The sequence below is a fragment of the Solanum verrucosum genome, unplaced genomic scaffold (genome assembly GCF_900185275.1).
Source record: "Solanum verrucosum unplaced genomic scaffold, falcon-dt-bn FXZP01000235.1, whole genome shotgun sequence".
NCBI lineage: Eukaryota > Viridiplantae > Streptophyta > Magnoliopsida > Solanales > Solanaceae > Solanum > Solanum verrucosum.
The window spans coordinates 650,333-670,623 of NW_026019948.1; the positions used below are offsets into that span (position 1 = coordinate 650,333).

The 20,291-nt window shown below is 36.2% G+C and overlaps 3 protein-coding genes across 5 annotated transcripts; all 3 read right to left on the reverse strand.

Annotated features, from left to right (window-relative positions):
• Nucleotides 1-2,038: 2,038 nt before the first annotated feature.
• Nucleotides 2,039-5,422, reverse strand: LOC125811491 (probable serine/threonine-protein kinase At1g01540). Its single transcript, XM_049491000.1, has 7 exons — nucleotides 4,572-5,422; nucleotides 4,035-4,139; nucleotides 3,753-3,875; nucleotides 3,477-3,647; nucleotides 3,253-3,382; nucleotides 2,943-3,152; nucleotides 2,039-2,443 (listed from the first exon to the last, which is right to left on the reverse strand). The coding sequence occupies exons 1-7, from the start codon at nucleotides 5,195-5,197 to the stop codon at nucleotides 2,276-2,278; spliced, it is 1,533 nt and encodes a 510-aa protein (XP_049346957.1). The 5' UTR covers nucleotides 5,198-5,422; the 3' UTR covers nucleotides 2,039-2,275.
• A 1,154-nt stretch (nucleotides 5,423-6,576) lies between these two features.
• LOC125811765 (transcription factor SPATULA-like) lies at nucleotides 6,577-11,338 on the reverse strand. The gene is made up of 6 exons (XM_049491307.1): nucleotides 10,911-11,338; nucleotides 10,681-10,773; nucleotides 10,525-10,590; nucleotides 10,369-10,434; nucleotides 6,982-7,275; nucleotides 6,577-6,911 (listed from the first exon to the last, which is right to left on the reverse strand). Exons 1-6 carry the CDS (start codon nucleotides 11,244-11,246, stop codon nucleotides 6,825-6,827), a joined length of 942 nt encoding a protein of 313 aa, XP_049347264.1. The 5' UTR covers nucleotides 11,247-11,338; the 3' UTR covers nucleotides 6,577-6,824.
• A 2,725-nt stretch (nucleotides 11,339-14,063) lies between these two features.
• Nucleotides 14,064-19,739, reverse strand: LOC125811382 (probable E3 ubiquitin-protein ligase RHG1A). Of its 3 annotated transcripts, none has more exons than XM_049490879.1 (7): nucleotides 19,670-19,739; nucleotides 19,396-19,439; nucleotides 16,356-18,171; nucleotides 15,518-15,568; nucleotides 14,809-14,907; nucleotides 14,588-14,731; nucleotides 14,064-14,476 (listed from the first exon to the last, which is right to left on the reverse strand). In XM_049490879.1, the coding sequence occupies exons 3-7, from the start codon at nucleotides 18,081-18,083 to the stop codon at nucleotides 14,333-14,335; spliced, it is 2,166 nt and encodes a 721-aa protein (XP_049346836.1). In that variant the 5' UTR covers nucleotides 18,084-18,171; nucleotides 19,396-19,439; nucleotides 19,670-19,739; the 3' UTR covers nucleotides 14,064-14,332. The 3 variants fall into 3 exon arrangements, with proteins under 3 accessions (XP_049346836.1, XP_049346824.1, XP_049346829.1); XM_049490867.1 differs by having other exon boundaries at nucleotides 15,518-15,571; nucleotides 19,670-19,738; XM_049490872.1 differs by having other exon boundaries at nucleotides 15,518-15,571; nucleotides 19,545-19,673.
• Nucleotides 19,740-20,291: the final 552 nt, after the last annotated feature.

Here is a 20,291-nt window from a genome sequence, read left to right on the forward strand (position 1 = left end):
TCAAGTAGAAAGTCAACATCAAAAGGCTTTGTTGAATGCAATTTGGAGCCAAACAAAAACTATAATGAGGAAGTTATGAACGAGTACAAAGGGTAAAGTTAAACCTTTTCACAATATATCACCAAATTTTGATTTTGGTCCATATAATATTTTTCTAAACATATTTAACCTTATGTGAATTGTTGATTGTAAATTTTCTTACGGCTAGTTACTTCATATTCGAAGGTAACATTTGTTCTCGCAATAGTCTAAATATAACTCTTTTTCCTATATAAATGGTCGAAGAATAAACGGTTCATCTAATTGAAGGTTAAATGTACTTAATCATATATCAGAAGAACCACTAAATTCATAGTCTAAAAGTTCCTCGCTCAAATTATTTTTGTTTATGGCCACTAGTAAGCTCCTTTAATTCTTACTCTGGCAATGATACTACTAGGTACTAGCTCTAGCTAGCTTCTATTCTATGTAACAATTTGGGCCTTTCTTTAGGAAAAATGGAAAAGTGAAAAGAGGGAACAAAGCAGCAAAATGATTCACTTTGCATGTGTTGTTTCATCAAGAGAGAGAGATGCAAAAGAAATTTTTTTGTGTTGTAGATATGTAAGAGCAAGAAAGAATGTTCGAGACTGAGATCTCTATTTAAGTTTTGATCCCTTCAATTTCGTTTTGTATATTTGTTTTTATAAAATAGCATAGTGCGAATGTATTACTTTTTCAATTCTAGGAATTTAAACCTGAGATCTCTAATGAATAGAAGAATAACGTTTATCTAACCGCTCTCTCGATTTATTCTTTATAATATTCTTTACTCCCTCCATTTTCTTCTCTCTTTTGACAAAACCAAACAGTGGAAGAGAATTTTCCCATTCACATTTTCACATGCAGAACTGTTCAGAAAGTCAAGATAGGACTGTTTGGTTGGAGGCGCCCCTAAATGTTTGGTCATGTATTACTCCAAATCAAAGTTGTTGAAAACAAATAAACATCTTAAATAACTTATAAAACATAACGACTATTTTCTACATCATGACAAAACTAGAAAACATAATTAAATTGATGGGTCCAAAATCTCAAATCTCTAGCTGTCAAAAGGATCATCTATAGTAGCTGCCAAATACAAAGGACACCTACCTCATTTCCTCCTTTTGTAATTTGTAGCATACTCAAGACTTTAGTGCTCGTAGGGACACTCCTAGTGGCGGAGCCATCTTTGTTCAAGGAGAATTAATTAACATTTCATTTGCGGAAATATTATATCGGGGTGGCTCAGTGGTTTGGGTTTGGGACTTCCATGCTGGAGGTCTCAAGTTCGAAACCCCTTGCCAGCGAAAGCAAGGGGTTTGCTTCTGGGCCGAGCTCGTCGCATCGGGCTTGCCTAATGCGGGTTACCTATCCTATGTGGTTTGCGAGCTATCGCATAGGAGCGGGGGTTTTACCTTGTGCGCACCCAAAGGGTAGCGGCTGCGGTTTCCCTTGTCATCAAAAAAAAAAGTTCTTTGATATTTACTTGTTGAGCAATATTTTAAATTCTCTTAGTAAAAAAGTTCCAGGTAAGATGATTGAGAAAGATTCAACAAATTTGGACCGCTCACATCACACTATAATAGCGTAAAGGCAGGGGCGGTCCGCCATTACAGTAGGCATCCCATGAAACACTTCAATCAGACCCTACCTCAGAACCCAAATCACCAAAAGAACATTTGTGTTAACCTTTGTCTGATTAAGGAAAAATCAACTGTTTGGTCGTACATTTTGACTAATTTCAGTTGTTAATTGTTTAAGAATCTTCTTTTTATTGAATGTAGCTTTCTGTCGGTGACATTATCTGTCCACAAGAAAATGACTCCATCTTATATGTCCCCCAAAAAAGATGTAGCTTTTCTTTTCTAATCCTGGTAAAATCCATATAATGCAGTTAGTAATAAAAGTGCTCTTTTTATGTTACCATATTAGGATTACGGTATACTGTTAGTAGGTTATTTTAACACGATGTAGTAATAAAAGGACATTGTCAGTGCACACAAGTTAAACTCGTTTGTGGTAAATTCGATACAATACAATCATGTCCTTTCACTGGTAAAATAACAGTCATGTTCAAAGCAAAACTGAAGGCAATTACATATACTAATAACAAGGGCTATGCTACAAAACCTATCATGACTGGTGAATTAACTAAAATGCAGAAGTTAAGTGAATGATATTTACATGTGCTAGCTCCAAATGAATGACAGACGAAACAACGGGGTTGGAATTGACCTTGTTGTTGGTGCTGCTAATGCTCATCATCGGTTTCTTGTTTCTTGACCAAAGACCAGTTGGTTTGCACACTACTTTCATATCCACTGCTATCACCTGATTCAATTACACGCTTGTCCATTACCCTCTCTTTAGCACCATCACGATATAAACGACCACCATGCTCCTTTGAAGCCCGTCGCTCCTGTATCAATGCCACAGTTATTCAGAGGAAGTGAATGAAAACCAAGTAAGGGTATTGATAGGAAACTGATGAGATGATCCTTGTACTAATTAACACAAGCACTATGCAAAAATATAACAGTGTTGGTCCATGATGTAATAAAATAGACATCACAACTTTGATCAGATCTCACCAGCACATTACAACATATTCAAAGCAGTCCATGTGCTTGGTAGTTGGTAATAGGGTACGTAAGGAGGTTCATTAATGTGATCTAATTTATGGTGTAACAAACATAATTCTAACAGAAAATATCTTCATGTCATATCATGCATTAAGTGATCATTTAGAAAAGAGATACTCGTGACTACATTTTAGCTAACAGCGCAATTACATCCAAATTAAGTCTTAGATTCAGTTCACATCATTCCATTACCCCAAATGCATTCTTAGCGGTCGACTCTCGTGACTAATCAATGTGACAATAAATTCAAGGGCCTGGAGGAAAACAAGAGCTTACATCACGGAAGGGAAAGTCATCAGCTTCAAGCATGTGTATTACTTGTCCCATTTTTGGCCTCTTCTGAGCATTGGGATCAACACAGCGTAATGCTACCAAAAGAACACGTTTCAGAGCTCTTGACGAAGGCTTCTCAGGTATCTTGGGATCCACAACGCCCTCGGCATTCCGGTTTGAAACCATTATTTTAAGCCAATCAACCAGAGTTACCTGTGAGCCGGATTGACTAAGCAGAGTCAGAACAAAACTGGAACAAATATTAAAGAGGTTTCCTGAAACTAGGAACTAACATTGATCATATGAGACAAACCTCTCCAGGAGGACGGCTGTAATCCACCGGATTCCTTCCAGAAATGATTTCCATAATAAGAATTCCAAAACTATACACATCACTTCTCTCATTCAACATGCCAGTGCTAGCATATTCCGGAGCAACGTAACTGATAAAGGGGTCATCAGCAATTTATTTTCCAAGGGAAACACAATATTAGCAACTAAACAATGATAGTGGGTTTTGAAATGTCAAGCACTAACCCGAATGTTCCCATAACCCGAGTAGTAACGTAGCTCTTCTCAGCACCCAAAAGCTTTGCCAAGCCAAAGTCTGACACTTTTGGACTCCACTGCTTATCAAGCAAAATATTGCTTGATTTGATGTCACGGTGAACAACCTTGGGTTCAAGGCCCTCATGAAGATAGGTTAACCTGTAAGACTCACCAAGCTTTAGTTACTCCCTTTAACACAAAGTACAAAAACAATTACCGCTCAAAAAAAAAAAGGTTAACAAAAAAAATTTAGCAGTTGTATACCCTTTAGCTGTTCCAAGAATGATATCCATTCTAATTTCCCATGTAAGAGGACTGCAAGGCCCTACATCTCCATGGAGCCACTGTTCCAAGTTCCCATTGTCCACATACTCATACACAAGCATCCTGAAATAGCATATTGACCGTATTGAGTAATTCATCCCAACTCAAGCTCAAAAGCAGAATCTCCAGAATAATTACAAGTCAAAAATATCCTAAAAGACAATCACCACCATAATACTATAACCGACAGTATTAAGCTGCAGACAACTGAAACTGAATTACCTGTGAGCACCCTCAGCACAGTAACCGAGTAACCTCACCAAATTCTTGTGCCGAACCCGACCAATTGCTTCAACTTCAACCTTAAACTCCTTCTCTGCTTGTCCCCTGAAAAGAAAACTACATATATAAACCTGAAGACAGAACAAAAGGTACAGATTTTTTCATAAACTAATCCTATAATTACTGCTTTCTTTTCTGTATTCCCTTCTTCAAACTGCTTTACTATGCTTTTTAAACAGAGGGTCTATCAGAAAAAGCCTCTCTATCTCTACAAGGTAGGAGAAAAATCTGCGTAGACCCCACTTGTGGGATTACATTGAGTATGATGTTGTTGTTAATCCTATTATGTAAGTAATTAAGCCCCAAAACCCAAAAGATACCACATTTAACACATGAACAACGCCATATTACTTAAAAAAACACACTTTACATTAATGACATGTCAAGACACATGCAAGAATCATAAACATATTTGAAACATTATGTTATCAATATATAACCAATTCACAGAAGAGGAAAGAACTTTGAATAGTGCACCTGTTATTGAGCAAATTCTTAACAGCAACTTTACTGTTATCTTCCATAACTCCACGGTAAACAATTCCATACCCACCTTCACCAATCACATTTTCCTCAGCAAAATAATTTGTTGAAATTTCAAGCTCTCTCAGTGTATACCAATGACCCCACCCCAAATACGAAACCTCCGGCACAGCAATGATAGCCTGCTCATTAGACCGAGCTTCCTCACTACCATGACTAGACCCGCCACCTTGCCCAACCCGACCCGGATTGGCAATCTTCTGACCCTTTCCGATCTCAATGAGTGCCCTCTGATAATCATCGGAATTCTGGGTTTTCTCCTCGAAAGAATCAGGTTCCGGAATCGGAGCAGGTAGTAATTTCGGGTTTTCCGGCAGAGTCCGAATTGGGTCGATTCGGATTTCCTGAATTTCCTTGGATACTTTAGGGATATTGGGGTTTTTCTTAGCTGAAACTGAAAGGGTATTTTTACTAGTGCTACGTTTGGAAGTGAACCATAGTGAGATAAGAAACAGAACAAGCACAATTGCAGCTCCTACACAAATACCCAAAACAACCCATAAACGTAAACCAAAAATTGAAGTTCTTTTAGAAAGTTCATCAGTCAGAAACCCCGACATAGTATAATTCCCCTTTCTTCTTCTCCTCCAGCTCCGGGAAGAAGAATTAGGCGTTGATTAACAAAGAACCGTTGGAGGAGCAAGACAAAGTATTATATGGTAATGGGATAATGCATGTGGCACTATGGTGGGGACTACGGACTCTAGTGTTGATGGTAGAGACAGTGGCTTGTTACAGTACAAGTCATCTTTGGAGCTAAGCTGTGAGGGAGTTTTGGGACCATGGAGATTGGGAGTGGGTGGGTGGGGGGGGGAGGGAGCTGTAATGATAGGACTGGTAGAAATGGAGAAAATTGCCCCCACTGGATTCTTGATTAGCTTACTTTATTGTGACATTCATTAAGAAACGTATATTAGTATCTATACAAGTATGGAGTTATTAATGGACGTAACCATATAGTAAATGGTATAGTTGGTGGCATTTCTTTATTGATTGATTTTTGCCTTTTTATTGCTGTCTTCGTCTTAAAATAAGTATAATTTAGCAATAACCAAGTTCATTAAGAAGATAAAAGTATAGGGTATAATTAGAAATATATATTAATTTTATGATATGAGCTATATTTTTTTAAAATAAATTTTATTTTGAGACGGAAAGAGTAGTTTTTATCTTGGCTTCTTTTCCTATACTTTTTTGTTGGATTGTTTGGTTAGATCTTTCATTTAAAGATGGTTGGTGGATACTTTAGCTTCATTTTAATTGAGCTTGATACCACCTTTTTCTCAATTTCCCACTTTGATAATAGTTGCGTCACTTTTAGTTTCTTTTTTGTTAATTAAAGAGTTGAGAAATGATTAAAAGAGAATGTTGTGGAGTGGGTGATCTAGTTCAATTTATGCTTATCTTTATATTCATTGATATTATTGTTAGTGGACCTTTATTTATTTTGATTATTTTTTTCAATTACTCCTTATTTTTTATAGTAGAAGATGCTACATCCAATGCTTATATTGGGGAAAAAGTAAATTCTGTGGCGGATTCCATTTAGTGAAAAGTTCAATTGAGGGAAATAGACCTTACTATAAAAAAGAGTGTATACATAGTCCAGGCTTTACAGTTTAGTATAGTCTGTTTATTTATAGTAATATATTGAAGACAAATAAATATGTCCGTCTGAGTAAAAGTGGTACCCTCACTGTAAAGCATACAATTCAAATCCATTCATCATAATTATAGAAGAGAATGGTACCAGATTTTTATGTACCTGTTTGAGTCACGATGGAGGTAAGTGGGAACACTATTGATCCTCCAAGAGGATGGAAAAACTTTCCATAGCAAGACATCTGAGATTCTGAAATTATCCAGAAACGACATCTATTCAAGACAGTAGTATATTTTTCATTTTCAAGTTGCTGTAAGAACTCGAACGTTGTACACGAAAAGTAGCTAAAAGTTTGAACAGTTATTTTTCCAACACTAGTTATTTTGTCAAGTCCAAGTTTCAACAGTTACAAAAGCACAGTTCTGTTCGTGCTCATCGAGCATAACAATCAAGGATCAGTGCATCTCAGGACCATGAGGCAAATATTTAACTTTGGAGATGTACAAACAATTGGAGTTTCACAGTATCAATAGTTAATTCCATCTACACCAACTCCTCAAATATTTGATCCTGTGAAATTTTGGTTAAGACGACACTCCTGATGATGAATTGTTTCCAGAGCAACTCATATCTAAATGCAATCTTGATAGTGTATTGTCTCGGCACATGTCCTGTATAAGTAAGAGAATTGCTTTAGCTTTTAACTTAAGAGATCTCAATGAAATACTACAAGCAGCTTACCTTAGAAGATGCTAAATGGTTAAGAACTCCATAATGATTCTGAATTGTAGTTTCTAAAGCTACAGCGTTTTCTGTGTTATGTGAGGTTATTGTTGGTTTGCCTGATGGATTCTGATTGGAAATTTCAAATGCAGTCTGTGGCATTTCTCGATTCACAGGAAGTGTAGCTCCTCCATTTGCACTCAGCATAAAACTTCTCCCATCAAATTCATTACCAGATGGGAGTTGCACCGACTGCATAGACCCGGGAACATATCCTGGGTATAAACTCAATCCATTCCTCAAGGTAAGCATCTGTAAACCCAAAGAAAGGACACAAACGGAAAGTTTCTATTATGCAATTTTAAAGAGGACAGTGGCAGATATGAACTAGTAGTGACTTCATCATAATCCACATGTGCTTAGATCTCAGAAAGTCGCTTCATACTAGTCATAGCTTATGACTACATGTCATCGACATCAAACATCAACGGCCCAGAAAGAGAGAAAGTTAACACATTAGATCTTTGAGATGGATGACACAGTGAGGAGTATTTCTTTAGGTATTACAAGAACCACTGTACTTTTTATTTACTAGATTAAATTTTGGTATGTTGTTGACCCATTATATCAAGTGAACTATTAAGCTATTTTCCTATTCTCCGCAACTATATGAAATTAAAAGTAATTATAAGATTTTTTGCACTTCACAATTTCAAGAGCCACAATATATGCAAACTACTCACATGCATCAGAAGTGCCCTCGTCTTCTATGTGATCAAAAACGTCAAGGGGATTTGATGATTATGCCAAAAGATTACCATTTTCGTAAATAAATCATAAGAGGAACAGCTAACTATTCAAAGTAGCAAGAGTATGAGAGGAAACTTGCATCCATCCGGATTTCAGGAGGTTTCCTATCTGAAATCATCTAATCATAAAAGTTTTAATAATACATATTATAAGGGGGAAACCGAAAGAAACCACATTACAGATAAGACTATAAAGTAAATTCACCAACTGACTCTACAAATCAGACAATGACTGAAAACCTTGGTGAGATTTAAAGGATGGAGCATATCACTTCGCACAATTCACATCATCTTCTCCATTTCTTTTATATGTTATATCTGAACTTTTATTTGTGAATGTTCCACATATGGAATCCCTGTTATTATAAATAGGGGTCACTATAACCCATAAGAGGGACCAGTTTCATAACAAGAAGCCCTTGAATTCAATACAAGTCAAGATCAAATCTATCAAAGTGAGATAAGCAAACTTGTTTCTTAATGAAATGCCCGAATTGTATAAAGGAGGCTCTTGATTTTATTTCTGGAAAAAAAATCCGAGGAATCACCGAGATTCACTACAGTTGAAATAAAATACTACACTTGTCGCAATATTTTCTACCTTTGATTATTTTTTCAAGCACAAAATTTGTTGTTACACAATAAAAATGTTAAGCTTAAAGCCAAAGCAATGCTCATTGCAAGGTAGAGAAATGGCTAATAGCATGAGATTTACTAAAAAACAGTTTAAAATGGATCTATTCAAACTAAAGGAGCAATAAGAAACTAGTGAACTTAGAGGGGTGCTTCATCTAAAACTGTATACGAAACAATTCTTGAATATAAGAGAGGTTTTTCTTCTTCATTTACACTTCTCAATTCAATCCCTTTTCCTCTAACCTACTTCAGGCCATGATACTGCCAAAAGTAAGAAACATAATGAATGTTCATGCCAGACCAATACATACTTTCTCTTAGCTTATCCCACTAATGCTCCATAACCTAGTAGACTAGTAGCAACAAGTTTTTCACCTCTTTAGCGTCACCTACTAGCTCAACTTAGAACTCCAAGGATTTAAAGAAAGGCTCCAAACCAAAAGCACTCCATTTCATTTAGCTTCTTTTGGGGTGTCAACAGTTATAAAAAACTGAAGATGATGAGGCCTGTAACATCATATCTCAAAGTTGTGTGCGCCATACTTGTCTAGACAATGTGTTACATAACCACAGAAATACACACACCAACCTTTTCCATTCCATTCCATTTTGTGGAAGATACCTACATAAACTTTCTGCACCTGTTTTTGACTAATCTAAAGAGTTGAGACTAGTATTTAATTTCTGTCACATGCAGCAGTGATAGCATCCAGCTGAGAGAAATGCAATTTAAGATTAATATGTTCTTTATTTTATTTTCCTTTTTCATATTCTGATTTGATTTTTCAAAGCTCCACTGCCCCTGTTCTTTTATTTTACCAGTCAGAGAGAGGACAATGATACTAGCAAGAGCAAAGTTGTGACATTGTGGAAGTATTTCAATGATAATAGACTCACACCTAAAACATAAAACTCTCCAAAAGTGGATAGAATACAAAATGCATCAAAGTATTATGTATGCCTTTTGCTTTTGACTCATGTAGAAGACCACTTTAAATAAATTTAAGTGTTCATTCTCTAATGGCTTAAACTTTTACAAGAGGTGCTACACACAAATTTACATTGTATGGGACCAGTTGGAGGTCTCGACCTCGTCTCACTGCTATTGATTTTTCACTTGCTAGATTTTTAAAAGATAATTCTCCCTCCATTTCACTTTATATGGCATTGTGGGCATGCAATTTAAGGGGGGGGGGGGGGGGGATGCCACATATCTAAAGTAATGTTGGATCTTATGATCTTAAACATACAATGATATTTTTGTGCAGTAAGAGAAATGGAAAATTTAAAATTAAAAGTTTTCAAATATAAAAAGGTGTCATTAATTTCGAAGGAGGGGGTTATAGTAATCTAGCCTGCAGTGTGTGTGTGTGTGTGTGTGTGGGGGGGGGGATATCGAACACAAAACATAAATAAAAATGTTCTCTTTTTACAGACATAAATGTTTGAATGAGACGATTCACATAGTTCTAATGAGGGTTCATTAGTTCTCAAAGAAGTCAGTAAAGTACATATGAATCCCTACATTGATATTAATACTCTTCCTTCAGGTTAATGGCATGCATTTACAGTAATATCACTAGCAAACAAAGACCTTTGTCAAGAACAACCACCAAAAAATATGATTAATCAACCAAAGAACACTTTTATAAAAATTGAACATGCAATAGGCAGATAAAAGAGAGAAAGATGGTGTTATACTTTCAATTTCCAATAAAGATATTCACTTAAAAATAAGTGTATTTATTCCGTGACTTTGTGCTCCGCTGTAAGAATTAGAATATGTTACTAACTTTCCTTAACATTATACATACACGATACACCTTTATTACCTACTCCTGTTGAGCCATCACTGCCATAATCCTATCAAGATGTTCTTTTAACGTGTTTGAAAACATATAACATCTACTAGACTACGAGCAACTAGAAGTAGTCAAAGGGGAGTAGCAAGAAGTTTAACCTGAACTTGCAGTTGAAGTTGCTTCAGATATTCAATGGCTTCATCAAGCATAGATGCCTTGTCAGTCTGTGAAATAAATAAAGCTCAATTATGATAGCAAAGAAAAACCAATAAATAAATATAATAATGCTCAAAGGCTGAGATGTTGAAGAATACTTTGTTAGAATTCGGAATTAGGTTCTGCAATGCTTTCAGTTTCTCATTGATCTTACTCCTCCTCCTCTGTCACACAAAAATTAATCATGTATAAAATAGGTAGATGTACTTTTAGGATGAAAACCATCAAATTTAAGATTCAAAATTGAAGCGAACCTTCTCGGACAAATTATGAACTTCAGCAGATCTACTCCTCTTTGAGGAACGTGGATGAGTCGGATCAGATGGCATGTCAAGTCCATCACACTCCTGAACAGATTGTAAAATCAGAGTAAATGAAATTTACAAATTTTACGAGAATCATTTAAACATAAAAAGGAAAATGAAAGTGAAATTTCCAGAACTAGCAAGTTCTATTTGTACAGAATAAACAAAAAAAACCTCACCTCGCTACTGAAACCAAAGTTATCAACCTTATCATCTTCCAAAAACTCTCTCCTATTAGAATTCATACCGTCACAATCCCCGAGGCCAGCAGAAGCAAACACATTCTCAACGCCTTCCTTGAACTCGGCAGCATAAAATCGACCGGGATCGGAGAAATTGAGGCTAGAAGATGACTCAGCCACCGGCGCCGGTACCGATCGGTTATAAAAACCAGCCGCAGCAGTCGCAGAAGCGGAAGCGGACGTACCTTGAAGAAAATTAAGAAAAAAGGAAGACATATCTTCGGATTCGAGAGATGAAGCAGCGTGAGGGTTCGTTCTGTACGGATCCGCCATTGACAATAACCACCATCACAAAATGATCATCTGCAGAAAACCCAAAAGAATCGTATGCGTGTTGCTTTGGGTTTTTTGAGTTTTCAGTTAGAACAAAAGTTGGACTATGGAGGACACACTTTATGTAGAGATGGGTGATTAGTTCATCTTCTCCCGCCTTAATTGCGTGATTTATTTTGTTTTGAAAATTGCTTAATTTGAATTTATCACCTGATTTATGAAGGATAATACGTTTAGCGTCCTGATAGATTACTAAATTACAAATCACCTCCTTGGAGTATGAGAATAGATAACGCAAAACCCAATAGTTTCATTTGTACCACTTAAGTCCCCTTTTTGTTTTTATTTATGTTTAATTTGGAAATTGGACCTTAAAAGGTGATGAGAAATAGTAGAAATCAAGAATAAGGAACATGAAATCATAGTAAATTATTAGATGCCTATTAAAAGTATCCCATACGTTGACCTTTTTTAAAAAACTCAAGTATATACCATCTCCGTTTCAATTTATGTGACATTGTTTGATTTGATATGAAATTTAAGAAAGAAAGATAATTTTTTAAAACTTGTGGCTATAAATCATCTCATTAGAAATAAAGTGAGCATCTTAAAGTACAATTATTAGTACTAAATATAGAAATGTGTTATTCTCTTTGGATCTTACTAAAAAGGAAATTGTGTCACATAAATTGGAACAAAGGGAGTTCTATTTGAAACATATCAATGTAACTGATTTGTATTTGTGTCATGTATGTCTATTAAGAGAGTATAATTCTCCTATCAAAAGGTTCTTCATTCTCACATTTCAAATCTAAAATCTTTGAGTAGAGAGAAGAAAATTGACATCACAATCATCTTATCAAAGGAAGATGGCAATATAAATCAATTAATTTCACGGTTATCTATATTTTTTACGTAACAAATTCATAGACATACTTCTTATGTTGATTGAAATAGAGAATATACCAAATAATACTGAAAAAATCAAGTAACAACTAGTGAAGTCTACTCTTCTTTGTGCATAACATAAAATTGATTACATATTTTTTTTTAAATATCAAGATTGTGTTAGGAAGTAGTTGGAGAAAACATACAAAAGATCCATGTAGATTTTCTGCCAGAATAATGATCTCTTTGGATTTTAGTCAGCAACCCAAAATTGAATTGAATACTCTCTCCGTCCCTATTTAGTTGTCCATATTTCCTTTTTTAGTTATCCCTATTTAGTTGTCCATTTTGACAAATCAAGAAAGGACAACAAATTTTTTCCTATTATACCCTTATTTACACTTCTTGAAAATTGTAAAAGTGTACGTTGTTTCCCTCCAATTTATTTCACTTGAATTCAAAGAAGTGGTTGTAATTTTGAAGTGAAAAGTTGTCATAAGGGTAAAATTGTAACTTCATTGTGTTAATCATTGTTGCCTTAATCTGTGTGTCATTTCTAAAGTGGACAACTAAAAAGGGACGGAGGGAGTATGATTTAAGTGAATGCATCAGTCCACCTTTCTTCTTGATAACCTTATCCATTTAGATGCCATAATAACTGAAAGAAAAATTATTTATTTAAACAACCAAGTTATGTTCCCGAGGTCGGTGACCTTTCTTTTTCTTATTTCATTATTTTATTATAATTAATATTCAAAAAATTTTGTCTCAGGTACTATATTATTTGCTATCGTTACTATTCTCTCCTCCTCTTGTTTTTAGCATGTCTTTTTTACTATCAAAACATAGAAATAGAATTGCGTATCTGACCCTCAAATGAGGTTGGTTGGGACTTGGTGCAATGGTTCTATAGTCTATGGTCTATTTAGGTATATAATTATGGATTTGAGCTGTTGACATATAGTTGAGTGTCATTGTTCATAATGAGCAGAAAAAAGAGAAGGGTATTGTCAACATTCCGTGTCACCAATTAATCTATATATTTAGTTTTTTAGTTTGAATTCAAACAAGTGGCCATATAGTTAAATGCTTGTTTTTGCTAGCCATCTATCTATTTATATATTTTCAATATCTGTACTAAAATATCAAATTGGCTACCAATTGTATGCTTTTGTTACCACTTACAAATCTTTAATAAATTAGTATTATCAATTATGTATAATGGGAATAAAAGAATGCGTTACGTCTCTCTTCTCTTTTTTCTCCCAACTAGCCCAACTACTCTGCTATCAGATGCGCACTTGCCCCAACAATCTCACCTTTAAAGTGATTTATGACTTTAAAAGAACATAATTACTACTCTACTTTGTAGTGCTTTGAGGTATCCATATACATGTTGCACCAACTCAGTCATTCTTAGAATAAAAATGAATGGAGGGACGTTAGAGTCAATTGACATCCCTTAGTCAAACCTATCCTTTGTCCAAAAAGAGGCAATTAACACCCCTTTGTTAAAATATACACAATATAGATCGCAATAGTGCAGTGTTAAGTATCCCTGCACGTGTTACACTAGCTCAATCACCCTTAGGGTAAAAATGGACAGAGGGCATGAAAGTCAATTGACAACCCTTAGTCAAACTTATCCTTTGTTCAAAAAAGGTCTATTTACACCCTTTCGTCAAAAAATGCACAACATAGATCACAATAGTGCAATGCTAGGTAACAACGTGTCCTATAATTGTATGATTCCACGAGTGGGGATCTAGAAAGGATTAGATGCACCTTCCAATGTAATCCCGCAAATTGGATCTGGAAGGGGTGCGATATATGCATACAACCTTACCTCTACGATTGTGGGATAGAGAGATTGTTTCCGATGGTAGATACGTTCTCTAATGCATGAAATAGGAAGAGAGGATAGGAAAATGAACCAAAAATATTCAAAGGTATCAATAAATTGGAAAGTTAGAATGTAAATTTCCAAACAACCAAATAATGTAACACTTGCCTAATGACCCTAATTGCAGCTAGTGCTTCTTCTATCTCTAAAATAACTCCCTCTAAGCAGAGGTCACAATAAAATTAATGAGAAAAATACATAGATCTTTCTCAAAATGAACTGATGGACCAAACGCGTAGACACGCTTTGTGTGTCAACCTTCCATGGCCCAACCGGAACATCCAACTTCCACAGATCAATGCTTTCCTGAAGTATTGAGTCCTGTTGTTTTGCAAATTGGGCACAAATTCTTCTGCATGAGCCATTGTTTAACACAGTCGGCATGAAAATCATGGCCACAATCCAGCTTCCCAAGATCCTCACCATCCTTGTATTCTTCCTGCAAATTGTTATAAACAAATTAAGATTCCTCACTCTTAAGGTGAACAAAAATTAGATCTCCAGCATACGGTGATCTGACTCGAAGTAGAATAAGTATTGAGTTTTGTACCTGACAAATACAGCATGGCTCAGCATCCTTGGTTTCTTCCGTTCTAATGCGTACATGCTTCCGTTGCTTCAGACGATTCAAAATGGTTTCTTCAGTCAGCCCAGTGCAGACATTCCCGATGCGGTCCTCAAGCGCCAGTAATTCCTGTAAATACAACACAGGCAGACAATTTAGAATGTCTTTCATAGATGTGAAAATGTAGTTATGTTCCCTGTACTAACCTCATAGGACATGTTATCAACATCAAGACGCATATCGCGATGGCGATCCTGAATATCCACCATCCCAAAGAACCCTGACTGATCAAGGATCATAACGTCCTGGAATACAAGGAAGATTTTAATTTCAAAATACTCTATCTTATAAGCTAATCAATTTTAGATACTACTGTAGGTTATCATTCCTATCCTCTTCATGTCCCATCAGGAAAATATATCACGGAAAACCGAAGAAAACTTTTATCAATTTGTAACAATGCTCGTGATTTTGTACCAATACCCACACTAGGTTATTAAGGAAATCTGAAGAAACATATCCACCAGTGCAAAAGCAAATTAGACAAAGGAATCTGGAATCCGGAAATCAAAATCTATTTCAAATAACTTACGGAACCGTATATAGGAATATAAGGAGGCGTCCTTGATATGATCACAAGGCACAAAGAGGATGGAAGAGGGGTATAGACTTAAATTAAGCAAACTACTAATATATTGGAAGTCCACTATAAGAACACAAAGGGTCAGGCCTAATAAATGGTTTCATACAAATACTATGAACTAAACCACAATAGCATAAAGTCATACCTAGATATTACAAAAGATCATGCACCTAGTATAACTTAAAAACACATGAACCTAGACAATTGAACATTTAAGTTGTCTATTTTGTATAGACTAATCAACATATCCAAATGGCTTCAAGAATTCTAACCTCAAATCTTAAGCTCTCTCCCCTGCGCATTAGATCCAATACATTGCGAATCTGCTGAAATGAAAAGAAAACAACTGTAAGTAATTGAGAATGAATGGAAGGCATCACAACATGCAAATTAATTTACATATATAATGCAATATTTTCTCAGTCTTGTGCTTTTACAACAAATTTTCGAATCAAGCTGACTCTAACAAAAACATTCCAAAAAGCAAATTGACATTTAGTTAGTCTTTCTCTTTTTGGAGTATTTTGCATGTCCTAAATTTGGTGCTATTAAAAAACGGTACTTTGTTCAGGAAATGACCTTTAGCTTTACAAGTACATTTACCACAATAGAATCCTTCAGCTCTTTATGTGCGAGAAAATAAAGACAGGCCACAAAAGGTTTTATGCTGACAAATGCCAAGCATGCAGTAACTTATTTTTGGCAGGAGCAATAGAACTAGGGTATATTATTCAATATCAAGAAGGCTAGAAGAGCATCTTACAGTGGATACCAAAAATCTAAACTTCAAGGTTCAGAGATAAGCTGGGAGCGAAAGATTTGGCATAGGACTACCGTAAATCAATGGGGAAGAGTAACTTGAGGAGGAACATGCGTTTACAATTGAGCAAGTTTGTAGTTGCTCCACAGTTCTTAAATTCAGATGCATTATAAAGTTTTTTTCCTATAGGTAAGCAAGCTTCTAAATAATGAGTGCTGCAACAGCCTCCCACCCCCCAAAAAAAGGAATTTTATGGAACCTGCAAAAAGCCTTGAAGGAACAACATAATCTTATATTGCCAAAATGAGAAATTACAGAATATTGGACCAATAATGAACCCAGTATCATACCTCGGAAACTAGCCTGCCTCTTCCTTCACCGGCAGCAGCCAAAGTCCTCCAGGAATATGGAACTCCCATTGCACCATCGAGTTGTCTCTCCAACAACAATGCTGACCTCGAACTTGATGGACGATGCCCGGGATGGCCAGAAAGCCCCATCTCCTGTGAGGCAGCAGAACTCAAATGTGGCGGAGTGTTACCATTGTGACTTCCAGGTTCACTGACAGCTGCAGACAACATAGATCTACGAACATATTCTGAGAGTCGTCGAGGATATTGCTGAGGATTTCTGTGTTCCACCCAACCAGGAGAAGAGGAAGGGGCTACTGAGCTAGGACCACTCCGAGAAGCAGATGCAACATTTCCAGCCATGGAAATATTTCCACCAGCTAAACCCCAGTTGACAGGATTTTGGTTCAAATTTCTCAAGTCACTAGCGGGTATGAACATTGGATGCTGCGAAATGTTTCTGGGCACAGTTCTTGAGCTTGGTTGTTCATATGCTGCAGAATTCCTCTCACCAAAAACAGAATAACTTGATGAACTGCCAGCTCTTGAACTTGATGAATCCCACCTCTGTGCACTTCGTCGCAGAGAAGGAACCGGCCCCAAAACTGGTTGGCTTCGGGGATTTACATTATCTGCAGCAGACACGGACCTCGAATCCAAAGACTCATTAGGAAGCAGCCTCAATGCGTCCCAGTCAGACATGGTAACATTTCTATCATTACCCACAGTAGGAAACGTATTACCAGGAATAGGAACTTGCTGATGAGAGCCATTGATCCTCAGCCTAAAATTTCTACGGTAACTTTCTGCTCTTCTTGAAGCAGGCAATGCAACAGGACCTTCCATAGTGGTGCCACCCATGGCGAGCCCAAGTCTTGGATTTCCCGGCGCTGGCAAACTGATGTTTCTTCTACTTTCTGTTGGTGCAGGGCTATTAGCACCTGCAGTCACATTATTTGGAGCCGGTATAGAACGCCATAAGCTGTTTAGAAGATAATCTGGACTTCCACTTCCCGAAGATTGCCCCAGATGTCCTTCAACTGCTTTTCTCTTACAAGCCATGCGTCGACCATCCAGTGTACAGCCTGGTCTGCCATCACTTTCATCCCTCAGAAACCCATTGGTCGCAGAAGTCCCAGCAAGGGGATCAGAAGAAGTACTGGCGGTTGACATCCGTTCTTTTCCTGGTCCATTAGACTTGAATGTTGGGGTGCACTCCATCACTTGGCAGTCATCGTCGTCATCTTCATCGCCATCATGCCCCTCATGTCCAGCACTCCTATTTAGTTCATTTGGAACAGTGCTAGAAGTAGAAGCTTGAGAAAATAAAGTGTTGTCAGCTAACTGGTTATTCAAATTTATTTCAACATCACCCAATGAAAGAATATTGGAAGACCCATAATGCTGTTCAGTAGAGAAGTGAGAAGTCCCAGGACAGGCACTCATTGTAGTATTTTCACTATGACTAACACTATTTTGTGTATTGGAGGAGCTGGATTCTCCTAAATTCCATCCAATTACATTCTGTCTTTCTTGGTTTGCATGACTAAGAAATTGTATGGTTGTCTCATTAGAAGGTACCATATAATCTGGTAGCCGACTTTGTGCAGGATTTCGCAAATTATTCCAACATATCTGCTGATCTATACCCCCATCACTCGATGTTGAACCATGAGTAAAACCCAAAGTTTCTGGCAGGGATCCGATGGCACTCCGTTGCCCTTGCATTAGGCCTATACTCTATATTCACAATCTCCAAAAGATAAAGATAGTATTGTAGTGACAGCAGGGTCTCAAACTTCACCACTAAGCAGACCTGCAAGCAAAGTAGAAACCACATTATTGTAAGGCAGTTCATCAATAGAACGTGAGAACAGAAATTCTTGTCTCAATGTTCAGAAATATTAGATAAGGAAAAAGAGTGAAAAGAAAACACTATTTAATTTGGCAAAATGATCATTCCTTTTCTTCTGGTTGCACAAGACCACAGAGGCTTTAGAGTCCATACCATTAATTGGCACATGAGCTCTCAGCTCAGTACCAAGCTTTCACCACTGCATTCATATTTGGCCAAATCTCGTAGATGTCACAAGTTAGAACATATCACTCCCCAGAGATATGTCTCTAAACTTGTTGCTATCAATGAGATTTTTCAAGCCAGATATGAGTACCTCCATGTCAACCAAAATAAGGAACTCAATGTGCAATTAACATTATCACCATAAACATCACAAACAGTAGAAAACAAGAAATAGATAATCGCCTTGAACACAAACAGTGGGTGTATTTGATAAACTTTGCCAGTACAATGAATGTAGCTAATTTCAGTTACACTGAGGCAATAAGAATAGTTCCACCAACAAGAATTGTAGAGACATTTTGATATCACAACCACTTCATATACAAAATACCATTACAGAAACATGTGTAAAAAAGCTGCCTTTAAATTTAAGCAAGGAGAAAACAGAGCATCACCAACCAGAAACCACCATTACACTAAAAAAATTGAAGCTTCCCCTTACCCACCAGCTTAAAATTAAACATATATACTTACCAATAATCAGAGACTCAAACTGTATATACTTGTAAACTTCAGAAAAACCATTTTTCTTGACCAGATACTAAGCAAATCTCTCTAAAACCATTAAAAATCAGATCTTTAATAAACATCAAACATCAGAAAAAGTTGTAATCTTTGACAGAGGAAGCTGGTTTAATAATAATCAAAACATCCCCCTCTAAATCAGCTCAATGTAGAACAATAAAAAGCCCAAAAACAAAAACTAGCAGGAGTAATAACTTCGTTTTTCTCCTTAATTTCCTGAAAAAAAAAACAACTTTTTGAACTGAAACATAAGGGATTCTTTGAATCATCCATCCAATGCATATAGTCAAACAAACAAACAAAATACATAACTTTTCTATACATATCTCAAGAAAGAATTTGCAGATAAACCCAGAATCAAGATGAGGTAAAACAAATCAAAAGCAACCAAAAAGAAAAAACCGAAAAACACATGAAAAAAAAGTAAGAATTTACCTGCAAAACATCAGCAGATGAAGCAACAGATCTAAAGTCACCACCTGAAATCCAAAAAACAAAATTGAGTTACAAACAAAATCCTTTCTTTTCTTCTTTCTACACAAAATCCCAGATAAAAAAGAATCAATCAAACATAAAAAAATCACCTCTTTAACAAAAGATGAATGAAGAAAACAAGATGAGATGAGAAAGAAATGGTGGGTTTGTAAAGAAAAATAAGAGGAAAATGAGAACAAGAATGAGAAAGAGAGAGGAAAAGAGGTGGCCCGACCTGGTAGACTAAAGAGAGGGGACAATAATCTTTAACACAAAACACCCCCCTTTCACACCCTTTTAATAAAAGATTTATAACCCAAAAATCAAATTCCAAACAGAGAATTAAATGATGCAAAAGAAAAAAAAATGAATTTTTTTTCAAATGGGTAAAAAAAAAAAAAAAAAGAAGAGTTATTGTTTTGTCCAAAACTCTAAAATGGCTTAAGTAATTAATTACCATTGAGTGTGAAACTGTGATTGAAAAAAAAGAAGTCTCTTGTTTCGAGGCGCGCCGATGGGAAAAGAAAAAAGGAAAATAGTATTCCTTTCCTCCCTCACAGGACAATTTACTTGGTAGATTGTATTAAAAAAAAAATAATGTATATATTTTTAATAAAAAATAATAATTATTAATATTATTCTTATACATCGTATCGAACAATTTTTTTAAAAGATTTTTGTGTGAGAGTGTCTCTCTCGTTTTCATCTTCACGCCAAAGCACCTGTCCCTCTTTCTAATCACATGTGTGTTTTTGTACTCTTCTTCTTTTTTATTTAACGTCTCCCCCGGATTTTATGTGTATTTTCAGTTACAATTTCTTTTCCTTTTCTTTACAATGGATTGTCAATTTGTTTGG

Coding starts and splice junctions, on each gene's coding strand:
- LOC125811765 (XM_049491307.1), bottom strand. CDS start 11,246: ATGGCGGATCCGTACAGAACGAACCCTCACGCTGCTTCATCTCTCGAA. Junction 10,774..10,910: donor ACTTTGGTTTCAGTAGCGAG/GTGAGGTTTTTT, acceptor CAATCTGTTCAG/GAGTGTGATGGACTTGACAT. Junction 6,912..6,981: donor ACCATTTAGCATCTTCTAAG/GTAAGCTGCTTG, acceptor TTACTTATACAG/GACATGTGCCGAGACAATAC.
- LOC125811491 (XM_049491000.1), bottom strand. CDS start 5,197: ATGTCGGGGTTTCTGACTGATGAACTTTCTAAAAGAACTTCAATTTTT. Junction 4,140..4,571: donor AAGAATTTGCTCAATAACAG/GTGCACTATTCA, acceptor TTTTCTTTTCAG/GGGACAAGCAGAGAAGGAGT. Junction 3,153..3,252: donor ACAGCCGTCCTCCTGGAGAG/GTTTGTCTCATA, acceptor TCCGGCTCACAG/GTAACTCTGGTTGATTGGCT.
- LOC125811382 (XM_049490867.1), bottom strand. CDS start 18,083: ATGCAAGGGCAACGGAGTGCCATCGGATCCCTGCCAGAAACTTTGGGT. Junction 15,572..16,355: donor GAGGCAGGCTAGTTTCCGAG/GTATGATACTGG, acceptor TTTTCATTTCAG/CAGATTCGCAATGTATTGGA. Junction 14,732..14,808: donor TTGATAACATGTCCTATGAG/GTTAGTACAGGG, acceptor TTGTATTTACAG/GAATTACTGGCGCTTGAGGA.